Source organism: Colobus angolensis, unplaced genomic scaffold (genome assembly GCF_000951035.1).
Source record: "Colobus angolensis palliatus isolate OR3802 unplaced genomic scaffold, Cang.pa_1.0 Scaffold59, whole genome shotgun sequence".
Lineage (NCBI taxonomy): Eukaryota > Metazoa > Chordata > Mammalia > Primates > Cercopithecidae > Colobus > Colobus angolensis.
In genome coordinates this window covers 5,662,742-5,680,588 of record NW_012119487.1, presented here as the reverse complement: position 1 = coordinate 5,680,588, position 17,847 = coordinate 5,662,742, and the positions used below count along the sequence as shown (strand labels likewise).

The window sequence follows — 17,847 nt, the reverse complement described above, 5'->3', positions numbered from 1 at the left end:
AGGAAGGAAAGAAGGAAGGAAGGAAGGAGAGAAAGGAGGAAAGAGAGAAAGGGAGAAAGGGAGAAGGAAAGAGAAAGAAAGAAAGAAGAAAGAAAAAGAAAGAAAGAAAGAGAGAGAGAGAAACAGAAGGAAGGAAGGAAAAGAGAAGAAAGGAAAAGGTGGGGGAGGGAGGAGGGAAAGAGAAGGGATATAGGAAAAGCAGAGCTTTTCTTCTATGTACTTCCTCACCCAAACACTAGAGGGAAAGCAAGTGTGTAAGCAAGTGTGCACTGTAGACCAGGAAAATGAAAGCTCAGTAAAAATACTAGTCAACATCATAACTGGTCAGAAGGCTCTTTTTTTTTTTAAACAAAGAAGATATGAATGGAAATTTCTCTTTTGAAAAAGCATTATCACAGAAGGTTATTTTAATTTAGAACTTCCCAAAAAGACGCCTCCAGGCTATTTTCTACCCAGTAGCATTTCAGTGAGAACTGAATTGCAGTATTTTAATAGAAATCAGACAGCTGTTGTTTTGAATTAGTATGTTTTGACAAATTTTGAGTTTCTGTAATATCAACTTGGTTTGATTTTCTAAAGCATAACATCTGGCATGGATTTTATTCTAGTCGTCTCACAGAAAAACTGAATTTCCTGATTTCATAATCAAGGCAAAACTGTGGCTATTTTAATATCTTAAGCAATCTCCTGCCACCTCTTTGCCCACCACCCCCTGGTTATGGACTAGAGATGTCTGTCTTAGTTACTTTCACATTTCTATGGAGCAGGAAAATAAGAATTTTTTTTATTGCTGTCTTCAAAAATGGAGAAGGTGAAACCAAGGGAAGATAAAGAAGAAAGAGGAGAAGAAAGGAATAAGGGAGAAAGGAACAGAGAAAGGAAGGGGAGAAGGAGGTAGGAAGTGGGAAAAAGGGAAGGAGGGAGAACTGGCTACTGGTTGCATCTGGAGAGCAACACTGCGTACTAGGGAGTCCAGGACAGAGAGAAGAATTGTTTGTTTGTTTGTTCTTGAGATGGAGTCTCGCTCTTGTTGCCCAGGCTGGAGTGCAATGGTGCAATCTTGGCTCACTGAAACCTCCTCCTCCTGGGTTCAAGCAATTCTCCTATCTCAGCCTCCCAAGTAGCTGGGATTACAGGCACCTGCCACCACACCTGGCTAATTTTTGTATTTTTAGTAGAGACGGAGTTTCTCCATGTTGGTCAGGCTGGTCTCAAACTCCTGGCCTCAGATGATCCACCCGCCTCGATCTCCCAAAGTGCTGGGATGATAGGCCTGAGCCTCCGTGCCCAGACATTTTTTTTTTAAACACATCTCTGTTTAGTTTGAAAATATTTACTACAAGCATATATTACTTTTTAGATTAAAAATGCAAGTTAATTTTAACTAATAAAGATCATAGAGAAATTCAAGACATCTCTAGGTCCCGTGGCAACATTTGGTGCATTCAACCATGGATGGAATGGACAGACCTTGCCCGCACTGCCTGAAGAGGCCCACATACCTCAGGGTGGGCACAGTGCTGTCTTCCAAGTGCTTCTGGGTTCTGACCTCCCTGATGCTCCGCCAAGACCAGAGGCCCCAACACACACACACAAAATACATGCAGTTCAGGTGCCTTTCCTCATCAACTGAGGATGGAATGGAGAAAGATGCACCCCCTTTGACTCCATTGTGGAAGATGGAAACAGAAGAGGCTCCTGCCTCTATCTTCTCCCAACTGCAGCTAAGGCCCAACCATTTTCTCCATAGGAAGTGTGGAGAGTCTGAGCACTGGGCCAGGTGGAGGAGTGAGGGAGGCCGCCTTTGACACCAGCACTCCCTCTACACTCTCTTAGCTGAGCTGTTGGTTCAACTTAATTATCTCAAAGACATAAAAAAGGAACCACTTTGAAGAATGCCCTCGGGTAAAGCAACCACCCTCCTGCTCCCTCCCCCAGCCCATGGAGGAAGGTTCTCTCCTGGTAAGTGTGAGGGGTTCCCCTGGCCTGGTCCCTCTCAGTACCTGTCTGGGCCTTGGTGTCGGCCTTCTTGCTCTCCTGGTCCCCCTTCTGGGCCCACACGTGCACCATGTACTCCATGCCCGGTCTCAGGCCCGTCAGGACGGTGCTGCTGTGCTCCTTCCCCACCGGAACCTCCCTGGTCTCTCCGTCCGCAGAGGTGTAGCGCACCACGTACTTGTCAATGGTGGCCTGCACCGGGTCCCAGGAGACAGTGGCCATATTCTCTGTCACCCGGTCAGTCACCAGGTTTTTGGGGCTGTCAATTTCTTTTTAAAAAGATTTAGAAAAGACTGAACTTTAGAACAAAGGAGGGCATCCCATCTTACCACCCCATCACCAGGAGCTCTCCATCATGTTATCATTAATAATGGTAGAATTCCACTTAAAACACGAGTCAAAGGCCCCTGGTCTCCATTTCCAAGGAAACAAACCACTGGACAGAAAACTGGAAGGAATCAGATCTTCTCCCAGTTTTTATATATAAAAAACTTCTGTCCTTGTAATTCTCATCAAAATAACAATAAAACTTGCTGAGCAACAAGACGAGCCACCAAAACTGCTGTGGATATAACCTCTTTTCTGATCTCCCTGGTATCTAATTACTTTGAGAGCTGAGGTCATATCCTCCAACCTTTCTGACTTATAAAACGGGAGGAGAATGCAGGCCCAGGGAAATGGAGGGTACAGGCTAAGTTCCTGTTGACATCTTATGTTAAAGCCAAGACTCTTCACTCTGAATTTTGGGCCCTCCCACCCTCTCAAGGACTTTGCTGCGGATCTGCCCTTTCTCTCCTGTGTCATCAATCTCTTCTTCTCTATCATCAGTCCCAGACAAGCAAGGTCTAGAATCCCACATCCTCCCCCATATCATTCCATTTCTCTGCAACTCTAAACTGACAGATTGTCTCAAGAGAAATGTCTACATACCTTAACTTCACTGCTTACTCCCCAATCAATCGTGTTTGCATCTTTCTATGCCACACAACTAAATCTGCTAGTCTAAGTCACCAACAACATCCATATTGCCACCTCTAATGGATACTTGCCATTCTCAACTTTACACTGCTTCTGGGTGGCATTTGGCAGAGCTGATCCACGCCCTCCTTCTTGAAACACTCTCAACCCTTGGCTTCCATGACTACACACTCCCTTGATTTTCCTAACTCACTGGCTCTTCTTCAGTCGTTTGTCAGCAACCTTCAAACATTGGAGCACCCAAAGCTCCCTTTCTTTGTTGTTTGCTTTGTTTTGTTTTGTTGATACAGAGTCTCACTCTTTCACCCAAGCTGGAGAGCAGTGGTGCCATGATAGCTCACTGCAGCCTTGACCTCCCAGGCTCAAACAATCCTCCCACCTCAGCCTCCTGAGTAGCTGGGAATACAGGTGCATGCCACCACACTCAGCCAATTTTTGTATTTTTTTTTGTAAAGACAGGATTTCACCAGGCTGGTCTTAAACTCCTGAGCTCAAGCAATTCACCTACCTCAGCCTCCCAAAATTCTGGGATTACAGGTGAGAGTCATTGCACCTGTCCCAAAGCTCCCTCTTTTCCTCTCTCTGCTTTTCCGCCTAGGTGATCTCACTAATGCCCGTGGCTTTAAATACCAACTAGATGCTAATCGCTCCACAATATCTATTAATTCTGTGCCCCTCACTAGTTTATACAACTGCATCTCCACCACAGTGCCTGGCCTGTATTAGACACTCAATACATATTTATGTAATCAATAAATGAATCACTCAATTAACAAGGAATCTCACAAGTATCTTGAACTTAAACATTTAAAATTCTTGATGTTCCTCCCCAAACTTTTTATTTCTCAGTCTCCCCTCTCAAGAAATGGTAGTTCAATCTCCCACATTGCTCAAATAAAAAACACAGGTCATACCTGAGTCCTCATTTTCTTCCTACCTCAGATCTATCAACAGATATTATCATCCATACCTCAAAAATATATTCCAGACATCCCCTCTTCTCTATCCCTTTTGCCATCACACTTATCTAGACAATCAGCATTTTGCACCCAGACTTTTCTAGCAGCTTCTCTACGAATCTCCTCACTTCTATTCTTGTCATTTTATCCATTTCTTCTCCTCACTGTGGTCTGGAAAGGGTTTTTTAAATGAACACTGCATCATATCACTCTTCTAGTATTAATAAATATAGCCCACTTTGTCCTCTAAGCACCACATGGTCCTGGCTGACCTACCCCTGCTCCTCCCACCTCATCTCAGGCTACTTGCTCTCCCACCCACTATGCTCCAGCAAAACCAGCCTCTTTTCATTTTCCAACCATCCCTGGTACTGTTCCAGCTGAGGGACATCACACATACTCTTCCCTCTGCCAGAAATGGCTAGTTTTCGCCAACATCCATCCATTCTCCTCCTCCTTCTATAAGCATACTCACTGTCCAACAGATCTCTCTGCAATGATGAAAGTATTCTATCATCGGCACAGTTCGATACTGTAGCCATTAGTCACATGTGGCTACTGACCATTTGAAATGTGGCTAATCCAAATAAGAAAATTTTGTATTTTAACTATTTTTAATTAATTAAAATTTAGGCTGGGCACGGTGACCCATGCCTGTAATCCTAGCACTTTGGGAAGCCGACGCAGGAGGATCACTTGAGCCCAGGAGTTCAACATAGTGAGACCCCATCTCTAAAAATAATTAAAAATTAGCTAGGCTTAGTGCCTATGTCCCAGTTACTTGGGAAGCTGAGGTGGGAGGATGGCTTGAGCCCAGGAGGTCAAGCCTGCAGTGAACAGTGATAATACCACTGTACTCCAGCCTAGCTAACAGAATGAGACCCTGTCTCTGAAAATAAAATAAAAATAAAAACAATTTTAATAGCCACATGTAGCTAGCAGCTGCTGTGTTGGACAGGATAGCATAACTGAAGTAAAGCTGGGCACAGGGCCATCCAGCTAAAGACCTCATTTCCTAGCCTTTTGTGCAGTGAGGTCTGTCTGGGACCTGGCAATGGAACATGAGAAGGGCTGATGTGTACAATGTCCCAGTGATGCCCTGACCTTCAGCATGTCTCTTCCCACTGGCTACAATGCAGACAGGGTGGTGACCAGGTAAAGGAGGGCAACTTGCTAGGGATGACTAAGCAACAACCACAGAAGAAGCCTGGGTCTCCTGGATAAGGAGCGACCGTATCAGCCCTGGCCATTCTTCAGAGAGGAATACACTTCTTTCCTGCTGAAGCAACTGTTGAGTGTTTCTGTCAATGTATAGCAATAGCATAGCAATCCTATTACTACTCACCCTTCCCATCTACAAGACATCCTTACCCTGTAATTCTCTATACCTATACCACGTTCATCTCCTTCACAGAATTTAGCACAATTTACAGGTTTAAATGTGTTTTCTTATTTATTGTCTATCTTCACACTAGACTTCAAGAGGGTAGAGGTATTTGTTTTGTTCACCACTGTGTTCCCCAGGCCTGGCACTTAGACGATGCTCATTAAAAGTCAGTTGCCTACTGCAAGGAAACAGGGCTCCGGCCGCCCAGGTGAATACTTGCTCCTTTCTATCACACAGCGTCTATTTGGTCAAACCTACACAAAACAGCTTGCCACAAAACAGGTTTTTAATCAATGGTTTTAAGAATTTTATATTGGTTTTACATTATTTTCTATAATTGTCTATAGCTGACAGACACAATGATTGAAAACACAGGCTTTGGAAAGAGTTCTAAGACATTCGTGGGATTGCTCCCACTGGGTCCATTACTATAGTTTTTCAGACACGCTTGAACCAGAGCAACTCCATCTTGAACAGGAACTGGGTCAAATAAGGGTGAAACCTACTGGGCTGCATTCCCAGACAGTTAAGGCATTCTAAGTCACAGGATGAGACAGGAGGTCGGCACAAGATACAGGACATAAAGACCTTGCTGATAAAACAGACTGCAGTAAAGAAGGCAGCCAAGATCCACCAAAACCAAGATGGCAATGAGAGTGACCTCTGGTCATCCTGACTACTATACTCCCACCAGCGCTATGACAGTTTACAAATGCCATGACAATGTCAGAAAGTCACCCTGTATGGTCTAACAAGGGGAGGTATGAATAATCCACCTCTTGTTTAGCATATCATCAAGAAATAACCATAAAAACGGACAACCAGAAGCCCTTGGGGACTGCGCTGCCTATGGCTAGTAGCCATTCTTTGATTCCTTTATTTTCCTAATAAACTTGTTTTCACTTTACTCTATGGACTCGCCCTGAACTCTTTCTTGCATGAGATCCAAGAACCCTTTCTAAGGGTCTGGATTGGGACCCCTTTCCTGTATCCTGTAACACTTTGTTCTTTCTTTAGGTGAATGAAAGTTTTTGTTTTGTTTTTTTTACAGCAAATTCTCCTAAAACACTCTGCAGCCCTGCGGTTACAGATACCAAAAGCAGCTGCATTACCACTCAGCTGCAATAGATCAACCTGCATTAACTACCCCAGTTTGCTCTTCTCTTCACTCCTATTACCTGTCTGGGCCTTGGTGTCGGCCTTCTTGCTCTCCTGGTTCCCCTTCTGGGCCCACACGTGCACCACGTACTCCACGCCCGGCCTCAGGCCCGTCAGGACGGTGCTGCTCTGCTCCTTCCCCACTGGAACCTCCCTGGTCTCTCCATTGGCAGATGTGTAGCGCACCACATACCTGTCAATGGTGGCCTGCACCAGGTCCCAGGAGACAGTGGCTGTATTCTCTGTCACCCGGTCAGTGACCAGGTTTTTGGGGCTGTCAATGTCTGGAAAAAAAAATGCTGATCAATATGCACTATGAACAGGTCCCAGAGTGCAGAAACTCAAGACCATTTTGCATGGGGTGAAACCCTTTCATGTTTTATGGGGTTTCCGCCTCATATGCTCTTGTTTCATTTTTAGCTGTTTCATGGACATCATCTTCTCCCCCGAGATACACCTGGCTCCTCAAGTAGAAAGCAAAATAGATCAGAACCTGAAAATCCAGGCTGTTACTTCTACCAAGTCTTTAGCAAAACAAATCTTTTTTTTTTTAGGCGGGGGTTTACCCTCTGTCGCCCAGGCTGGAGTGCAGTGGCCGGATCTCAGCTCACTGAAAGCTCCGCCTCCCGGGTTTACGCCATTCTCCTGCCTCAGCCTCCCGAGTAGCTGGGACTACAGGCGCCCGCCACCTCACCCGGCTAGTTTTTTTGTATTTTTTTTTTTTTTTAGTAGAGACGGGGTTTCACCGTGTTAGCCAGGATGGTCTCGATCTCCTGACCTCATGATCCGCCCATCTCGGCCTTCCAAAGTGCTGGGATTACAGGCTTGAGCCACCGCGCCTGGCCAGCAAAACAAATCTTTTATTCATCTAGAAAGGGTATATCAAGCCCCAACTCTGTGCACGAAATGTTCTAGACAGTGTGCAGAATTCAGAGTTGGGAAATACATGGTCTCTGCTCACAACGAACTAACAATTTTGTGTCTGGCATCATGTCAGTAAAGACCTCCTATTTCATACTAGAAGATTCTAAAAGCCACCCCTAAATGTAAGCCCCTGGAGGAAAAGGGCAGCATCCTATTCTTCTGTGTTCCCAGTGCCTAGTAGTGGGCAGGACACATGGAAAGTGCTTACTATATATTATTAAATAAATCAGCAAAAAGTAAAACCCTGGCTGAATATTCTCTAGTATATCATAGATTCACTCATCATGCTGGTTTGCTGATTAAATCACTGTATAAAATATGGTTAGACATCACTTCCACTAAAATAAGAATATAACGCAAGAGCTGTCCTTATCCTCAAAACTCTGGCCAATGTATACTCGGCTGTTCCACAGAGGGGAACATGCTCTTTTCTTGTTTAAGCAACAGTTATTTGGTTGTTTTGGTCATGTGTATCCTATTGCTATTTACCCATTCTATCTGAGAAACATCACTACTTCATTATTCTCTATACCTCCACCGTGTCATCTCCTTCATAGAACTTATCATAATTTCTAGTTATAAATTTGTTTTATAGTTATAATATGATTCATTTGTCATAAACCAAATGATATATGTCTCCTTGCTATGGCAGATGTGACATCTACATTCTTAAAGTCAAATTTTCAGCATACTATTATTATTGACAAAATTTGATTTTCATTTTCTGTTCCCACTCACAGACTCACTAAGAGACCCTTGATACTGTCTACAGCAAAAGATCCATGCAATCAGAAGAGGAGCTGATGGACATGACCATGTAATCATAGCTTGGAGACTGCCATGTGGCCCTGACTTGCAAGGAAACTAGTTAAAGGAAAATGAGGGATGGTGTGTTCAATCTGTTATGAAAGGATGGACGCCATCCCACTCTTCCATTAATCATTGATTCCTGCCAATGTCGGAGAAGGAAAACAAAACTTGTCATCCATTGACTTAGCATGAAAGCTCTTATATTCCCAAAGAACAATGCTCCTTACCTGTCTGGGCCTTGGCGTCAGCCTTCTTGCTCTCCTGGGCCCCCTTCTGGGCCCACACGTGCACCGTGTACTCCACACCAGGCCTCAGGCCTGTCAGGACAGTGCTGTTCTGCTCCTTCCCCACTGGAACCTCCCTGGTCTCTCCATCCTTGGCAGAGGTGTAGCGTACCACATACCTGTCAATAGTGGCCTGCACTGGGTCCCAGGAGACAGTGGCCATATTCTCTGTCACCCAGTCAGTCACCAGGTTTTGGGGGCTGTCAATGTCTGAAAAAAAAATTGCTGATCAATAAACACTATTAACAGGTAGCAAAGAGTGAGATCTGGACATTTCACTTGTGGTGAGGCAGTTTCCTGTTCTTATGGTTTCTCCATATCACATGCTGGTTTTCAGTCGTTTCATGGATATAGACCTTATCCCCACAGCTGGATTCTTGGATTTTCAATAAAGCAGCACAGGAGAGTGGTATGAGTACTAAATCCAAAGTCAGAAGAACTGGGTTCTAGTTCCAGCCCAGAGAGACAGAGTAGAGGTGCAGGGTGGAGCCAGGTTACTAGCAGTCTAATCCCAGCCCTGCCATCTGCCAGCTGTGGCTCTGGACAGTTCAGTTGCTGCTGGCTGGGCCTCAGCTTCTTCATCTCTAAAATCTGAGGTTTGGGTTTGATAAACTTTTAAGATTCCTTCAAGCATGAATATTCCATGCATGTAACTAATTTCATAACTTACTAACTTGTTTTTGTGACTTTGGGCAAATTGCTTTACTTTACTTCTGTATTTGTTAAAAGCGGTTGTTAATGATTATTGCACTTACCACTCTGAGTAGCTCTGTAAACCAAGAGAAAAAAATGTTATGTAGCAAAGGGGCTTTGAAAATGTTAAAGTATTACAGTGTTTACCACTCTGAAGCCACAGAATATTTACTCTATAATTTAAAATGTAATTAAGGGCAAACCTACCTCTCTGCCTCAATTTTCTCCACAAGAGAAAAAAAGGCAGGGAAAAATAATATTAGTACATATTCTACAGAATTACTGTGAGTATTATATGAGTTAATAACATGTTTCCTAGTGTGATGTCAGCAAGATGGCCAATTAGAAATCCCTGACACTCATCTTCTGCACAAAAACAACTACAACAAAGAATAAACAACAATATTTTTAAAAAACTAAAGGAGAGTGCAGGATTATGTCAAAGGAGAAACAGAAACTCTGGTAAGCACAGAAACTCAGGATAGCCACATAGAGAACAGAAGGAAACCCTGGGATCCCAGCACTCCATTGCCCAGCTAAGGGCAGCTGGAAACCAGGAAGAACTTCTCCCTACAGCAAAAGGTAAGCAAGAAGATCCCAGTAGCCCCTATCAGCAGCTTGTACATCTACCATCGTCATCATTGGGACCTCCTACAGCTCTCACAGGCACTAAGTCCAGCTGAGGGAGCTGCCTACAGGCACACAACTATGCTCCTTAGAGATGGAGCCAACACTGTGCCCCATCCTCTGTGGCCTGCATGGCTACCGTGCTACACCGTCTTGGCATCTTGGAACCGGGACTACTGTTGGAATGTGTCTTGCTCCGGGGGTGAGTAGCCATTCACCCCTTCATCCCTGAGGGTAAACTGCTGCTGAGACATCACCACTCAGTGACCTGACATCTCCAAGCAGAGCTGTGAGCAACTATTACACCTTTCCCCATGGGGCCAAGCAGCAGTGGAACCACTCCACATCCCCATCGCCTACCCACTCATTCCAGAGCTGAAGCTGTACACTCTCTCCTGGAGAATCAGTACTTTGGTAAAACAGCTCCACCCACTTCTCTCACACTAGGCAGCATCCTTCCCATAGGGGCCTGAGCTGAAACTGCACTAGTTTCAGTTCCTAAGTGAACAATGCTTTTGGCAGAGCCCTATATCCCAGGAAAATGGTGTTGAGGCTATCCAGAATAGTCACATCCCTCAGGACTGAGCTGGAGGGGCACATTGCCTGCTGGGGAATCAGTGCCTCAGCCAAGCTGAGCAGCTGCATGTCCTAGGGCTGTGCTGACATAGTACCCTAGGTCCCAGGGAAATACAGCAGTGGCTGGCTGAGACACCCCACCCTACTGGCCAGACAGCTTTAGTATTCTGCTTCTTTAGAGCTGGACTAGGCCCCTTGAGTCTGAGCTCCTGAGACACTCTTCTCCCAGGGAGTAGAGTCATTGCTGTGCTGCTCCCTGCCCTGGTACAGCCCAAAAAACAGTGTGCTTGATTATTTGGGGGAGCTTGCTGCTGCTGCATCTGGCCTCACAGAGACTGGGATACTGTCAAGTCCCACCATTGCAGAGTCTAGAATCACCACTACAGAATTCTTCACCCCTAGGGATCCAAGTTGCCACTGAGCTCTATTGGTGCAGGTTCCCAAATTACAGCAATTACAGCCATATCCTGCACACTGGTTTCACACTTCCAGAGCCCTTCTTTCTCTTCCAAGTTAAACCAGGGCTGCACCCTGCCCACCAGGGGTAGAATTACAGTTACAACCTGACCCCCTGAAGCCAAGCTGCTAGGCACCATGGGCAACCTATATCTAGCCCTGACACAGAGACCACTCTGCATCCCAAGACTGAAGTGCTACTATAGGTTCACAAGACCCTGAGCCTAAGTAAGAACTTGCCCCACAGTTGCTTTGAGCACCTGTACTTGAAACCCAGTGCCATGGCAGCTGCTTCTATGCCATGTCAGACCTGACACCAAGAGAGAGCCCTTCAGCTAAGTCTTCCCATTATGGGGAAAATAAGAATAGAGTAGCCCTTGCCACAACAGCCCTTGCCACCAAGGACATTAACAACCTATGCTGCCACCACCACTACCACAAACTTCTGTAGTCTAGGCCACTGATATGTTCATAGTTATTGCTGATGTCAAACACAGCCAAAGAAGCTGCACAAAGACTATACCACTGAACTTACACGAACCACCCTTCCCAACTGGTGCATTAAAATTCAACCAAGGTAAAAGTATTTCTCTAAGAAAGTCACTCTAGAAAGTTTAGAAGAGGCAATTGTTCCACCAGACACACAGACCTCAATGCAGGGACACAGGGAACATGAAGAAAGCAAGAAAATATGACACCACCAAAGGAACATAATAACTCTCTAGAAACAGACCCCAATTAAAAAGAAATCAATACATTGTCAGAAAATGAATTCAAAATAATGATCTTAAGGAAACTTAATGAAATTCAAAAAATACAGATAGACAATTTGATGAAATCAGAAAAATAATACATGATATGAATGAGAAATTCAACAAAGAAATAGATATCACAAAAAAGAAACACAGCTAACAAATTCAATGAATGAAATTTAAAAATATAATGAAGAGTTGCAACAGCAGATCTGATCTAGCAGAAAAAAGGAATCTCTGAAATTGAAGATAAATTGTTTGACATTACCCAGTGAGAGAAAAAAAGAAATAAAAATGAAAAAGAGTAAAGAAAGCCTACAAAACCTATGGGATACTATTAAGTGAATAAATATTCATATTATAGGAGCTCCAGAAAGAAAAAAGATGTAAAAAGGTATAGAAAACCTACTTAATGAAATAATAGCTGAAAACATCCCAAGTCTGGGGAGAGATATGAATATTCAGATCCAGGAAGCTCAAGTCCCTAAACAGATCCAACCCAAAAAAGGTCCTTCCTGAAGTATATTATAGTCAAGTTGTCAATAGTCAAAGACAGAGAAAATTTTCAAAACAGTAAAAGAAAAGTGTTAGGTCACATATAAGGGAATTCCCATTAGACTAACTGTAAATTTCTCAGCAGAAATCTTATAGACCAGGAGAGAAAGGGATAATATAGTCCATGTACCTGAAAGGGGGGAAAAACTGTCAACTGAGAATACCATACCCAACAAGTCTATTCTTCAGAACTGAGGGAGAAACAAAGTCTTTCCCAGAAAAGCAAAAACTGAGGGAACCCCTCACCACTAAACTGGCTCTACAAGAAATGCTCAAGGGAGTCCTACATCTGGAAGCAAAAAGATGATAATCACAATCATGAGAACATAGAAAAGTATAAACTCACTGGCAGAGCAGATACACAAAGGAGAGAGAAAAGGATCAAGTCTCAATACTACAAAAACCTACCAAACCACAATAATAAACAATAATAGAAGAAGAAATTAACAAAGGTTATACAAAATAATCTAGAAAACAATTTACAAATGACAGGAGTCACTCCCGTCCTATCAATAACAACCTTGAATGTAAATGGATTAAATTCCCCACTTAAAAGACAGACTGGCTGAGGCCAGGCACAGGGTTCATGCCTGTAATCCCAGCACTTTGGGAGGCCGAGGCAGGCGGATCACTTGAAGGTCAAGAGTTTGAGACCAGCCTAGTCAACATGGTGAAATCCCATCTCTACTAAAAATACACACACAGAAAAAAATTAGGCAGACGTGGTGGCACATGCCTATAGTTCCAGCTACTTGAGGGGTTGAGGTGGAAGAATCACTTGAACCTGAGAGGCAGAGGTTGCAGTGAGCCGAGATTACACCACTGAATTCCAGCCTGGGCAACAGAGTGAGGTTTTGCCTAAACAAAAAAAAAAAAAAAAGACTGGCTGAATGGGTCTTTAAAAAATGACCCACTTGTGTGCTACCTACAAGAATCTTCCTTCACCTGTGGAAACACATACAGATGCAAAGTGAAGGGATGGAAAAAGATATTCCATGTAAACAGAAACCAAAAGCAAACAGGAGTAGCTATGCTTACATGAGATTAAACAGATTTTTTAAGTCAAAAGTATACAAAGAGGCAAAGGAGGTTATTATGTAAAGAAAAAGAGATCAGTTCAGTAAGAGGATACAAGTGAGATTTATCCCAGGGATGCAAGAATAGTTCAACATACACAAATCAATAAATGTGACACATCACATAAACAGAATAAAGAATAAAAATAATACGATCATCTCAACAGATGTAAAAAGCATTTGATAAAATTCAACAAGGTTTCATGACAAAAACCCTCAACAAGCTAGATATAAAAGAAGCATACCTCAAAACGCTAAAGTCCATATAAGACAAACCCACAGCTAACAATCCACTGATTGGGGAAAAACTGAAAGCTTTTCTTTAAGAACCAGAACAAGACAAGGATGACCACTCTTACCACTCTTATTCAACATAGTACTGGCAGTCCTAGCCAGAGCAATTAGGCAACAGAAAGGAATAAAGAACATCCAAATTGAAAAACAGGAAGCCAAACTGTCCCTGTTTGCAGATAACATGATCTTATATACAGAAAACCCTAAAAAGCTCTACCAAAACACTCTTAGAACTGATAAATTCAATAAAGTTTCACGATACAAAATTAACATGTAAAAATCAGTAGTGTTTCTATACACCAGCAATGAACTAGCAAAAAAAAAAAAAAAAAAAAAATCAAAGAAGCAATCCCTTTTACGACAGCTACTTTTAAAAACACACCCATAAATAAATTTAACCAAAGAGGTGAAAGATCTCTACAAGGAAAAACTATAAAACACTGATGAAAGAAATTGAAGACATCACCAAAAAATGGAAATATATCCTACGTTCATGAATGGGAAGAATATTGTAAAAATAACTGTACTACCAAAAGCAATCTATAGATTCAATGCAATCTGTATCAAAATATCAATGACATTCTTTAGAAAAAACAATTCTTTTTTTTTTTTCTTTTTGAGGCAGAGTCTTACTCTGTCTCCCAGGCTGCAGTGGAGTGGCATGATCTCAGCTCACTGCAACAACCGTCTCTCCTGGGTTCAAGTGATTCTCCTGCCTCAGCCTCCCCAGTAGCTGGGATTACAGGCATGCACCATCATGTCCAGATAATTTTTTTTGTTTTTGTTTTGAGACAGAGTTTTGCTCTTGCTGCCCAGGCTGGAGTGCAATGGCATGATCTTGGCTCACTGCAAACTCTGTCTCCCAGATTCAAGCAATTCTCCTGCCTCAGCCTCCCAAGTAGCTGGGATTACAGGCACCTGCCACCACACTCAGCTAATTTTTGTATTTATTGTAGAGACGGGGTTTTGCCATGTTGGCTAGGCTGGTCTCGAACTTCTGACCTCAGGTGATCCACCCACCTTGGCCTCCCAAAGTACTGGGATTACAGGCGTGAGGTACTGCGGAAAGCCTTTTCTTTTCTTTTCTTTTCTTTTTTTTTTCTTCTTTTTTGTATTTTTAGTAGAAACAGGGTTTTGCCATATTGGCCAGGCTGGTCTTGAACTCCTGACCTCAAATGATCTGCCCTCCTTGACCTCCCAAAGTGCTGGGATTATAGGCATGAGCCACTGTACCCAGCCTAAAAAAAAATTCTAAAATTCATATGGAACCACAGAAGACCCCAAACAGCCAAAGAAATCCTGAGCAAAAATAACAAAGCTGGAGGCATCACACAAGCTGACTTTAATATGTACTACAAAGTTATAGTAAACAAAACAGCATGACACTGACATAAAAACAGACACATAGACACAATGGAACAGAATAGAGAACCCAGAAATAAATCCACATATTTAGAGCCAACTGATTTTTGACAAGTAACCAAGAACATTCAGTGGGGAAAAAACAGGCTCTTCAATAAGTAGTTCAGGAAAACTGAACATCTATATGCAGAAGAATAAAACTAGACCTCTATTTCTCACCTTATTCAAAAATTAAATTAAAATGGCTTAAAGAATTAAATGTAAGACCTGAAACTATGAAACTACAGAAGAAAACATTGGGGAAACACTTTAGAACATTGGTCTAGGCAGATATTTTGGGTAAGACTGCAACAGCACAGGCAACAAAAGCAAAAATAGACAAATGGAAATACATCAAGCTAAAAAGCTTTTGCACAGCAAAGGAAATAATCGAAATAATGCAGAGACAACCTACATAATGGGAGAAACTATTTGCAAGCTGTCTGTATGATAAGGTATTAATAAACAGAATACATAAGGGATTCAAACAACTCAATAGCAAAATAATAATAACAATCATCATCATCATCTTATTTTAAAATGGGCAAATGATCTAAATAGACATTTCTCAAAAGAAGACATACAAATGGCCAACAAACATTTATGAAAAAATGTTCAACATCACTAATCATCAAGGAAATGGAAATCAAAACCACATTGAGATATCATCTCATCCCAGTTAAAACTGCTATTATCAAAAAGACAAACAATAACAGGTACTGGTGAGGATGTGAAGAAAGGGGAATACTAGTTCACTGCTGATGGGAATGGCAATTAGCACAGCCACTATGAATAAAAGCTATGGAGTTTCCTCAAAAAACTAAAAGTAGATGTACCATATGATCCAGAAACCTCATTGCTGAGTATACATCCAAAAAAAAAAAAGGAAATCAGTATATCAAAGAGCTATCTGCATGCCCATGTTTACTTGAAGCACTATTCATAATAGCCAAAATACTGAATTAACCTAACTGTCCACTAGTGGATGGATAAAGAAATTGTGATATATATATGTATGTGTGGGTGTATATATATACACCCACACACACATACATACACAATGGAATACTATTCAGCCATAAAAAGGAATAAAATCTTTTCCTTTGCAGCAACATGGATCGAACTAGAGGTGATTATGTTAAGTGAAATAAGCCAGGCACAGAAACACAAACATTGCATGTTCTTACACATATGTGGGAGCTAAAAAAATTGATCTCATGGAAGTTGTGAATAAAATGATGGTTACCACAGGCTAGGAAGTGTAGGGGTAAGGGGAATGAACACAGGTTGGCTTAAGTGTTTAAAAATACAGTTGGATAGAAGAAATACATTCTAGTGTTTGATAGCACAGTAGGATACTGCTAACAATAATTTATTGTACATTTCAAAATAGCTAGAAGAGAAGATTTGACATGTTTCTAACTCAAAGAAATGCTAAATGTTGAGCTGATGGATATCTTGATTACCCTGATTTGATCATCACACATGGCAAGCATGTATTAAAATATCACGTGTACCTATAAATATGTATATTATTATGTATCAATTTTTTAAAAAAGAAATGTCTATTATGAGTTCTTAGCACTGAGTAGATGCCCAATGACCATAAGCTATCATCAACACCAGCTTGTTGATACATTATAAATATAAGAAATTATGCTCATCCATACCACATACACAGAAGATACTTAAAAATACATTCACCAAAAAAAAAAAAAAACTAGCATTTCTTTGTTCTAAATAATTCATTACAAAAGTCATTTTCCCAAAGTCACTTGCTCATACATTCTATTACACATGTTGGTTTAGGCTGTAACCCCAAGAAAATGGATATCTACATTCCAACCTGAGGGACCACAGTCAAAGCAAGATCAACAACAGTTTTGTGACCCTTGGCTGACCAACAATTTTCACCCTATAAAAGATGTTGGAGAAGTCAATGAGGTGGGACTTGAAGAAGGGATTTATTTGGAAAAAGATACACTGTGAGTCCCATGGGTGAGGCCCAAGCCTTGAATAAGCAGTTTTCAATAGAATCCCTTACAGACTTTGTTTTGTATACCCTAGAGCAGCAGTTCTCAACCAGGGACAATCAGCAATGTCTGGAGACACTTTTGGTTGTCACAACTCAGTGTGGGATACGGGGAGACATCAGGGATGCTGCTAAACATCTTACAATGCACAAGATAGACCCTGCAACAAAGAATTATCCACCCCAAAAGAGCAATAGTGCCAAGGGTGAGAAGCCCTGCCCAAAGCTTGGGGATACATATGGGCTGGTGTCTGACATACGCTACAATATCTAAGAGGTAAGGAAATAGCTGGTTGCTGCGACACAGAGCCAAGACAGGCTGTAGCACTGCAAGAGTTGCGCATCTGGTTGAATGGACAAAGGATGCATGCAGGTTCTCCATGGACCAGACTTGGGCCCAGCACAGCAAGGTAGGCCTAGGGTTGTGTTAGAAGCTGTCCAAGAGGATCACCTAGAGGGGCAGGGCAACCCCACTAGAGAGATGCTGGGGGAACCCCTGATGTATTGGCAGAGGAAAGGAAGTAAGAGACCAGGGGAAGACAGGCATTTGCCTACAGTGAGAGACCCACAGCGGAAGAGGAGCACAGAAGTGCCTCATGATGGAGTCAGCTTTAGCACTCGTCAGGCTCCAGGGCAGGCCCAAACACCTGTTACAGTCAGGCATGATCTTCCACGACCCCCGGCTCCCTCCTCCCTAACCCCTGGCCTCTATTCTCTCTTGACCCCTCACTTCTCTTCCTCCTGACCCCTCACTTCTCTTCATCCTGACCCTTCACCTCTTCTCCTCCTGACTCCCTTAACTCTTCCCCTCCTGACCCATCATCTCTCCCCTCCTGACCCCTCACCTCTCCCCCTCCTGACCCCTCACCTCTCCCCCTCCTGACCCC

At 42.6% G+C, this 17,847-nt stretch overlaps 1 protein-coding gene across 1 annotated transcript in view; it reads right to left on the bottom strand.

Moving 5' to 3' along the window:
- TNN (tenascin N) overlaps nucleotides 1–17,847 on the bottom strand; it is a 71,224-nt gene that overhangs the window by 21,362 nt on the left and 32,015 nt on the right. The window contains exons 10-12 of the mRNA XM_011962364.1: nucleotides 8,442–8,708; nucleotides 6,501–6,764; nucleotides 2,004–2,267 (exon numbers count right to left, since the gene is read on the bottom strand). Coding sequence (XP_011817754.1) covers nucleotides 2,004–2,267; nucleotides 6,501–6,764; nucleotides 8,442–8,708 — 795 coding nt within the window. The remainder of the gene's footprint in view (nucleotides 1–2,003; nucleotides 2,268–6,500; nucleotides 6,765–8,441; nucleotides 8,709–17,847) is intronic.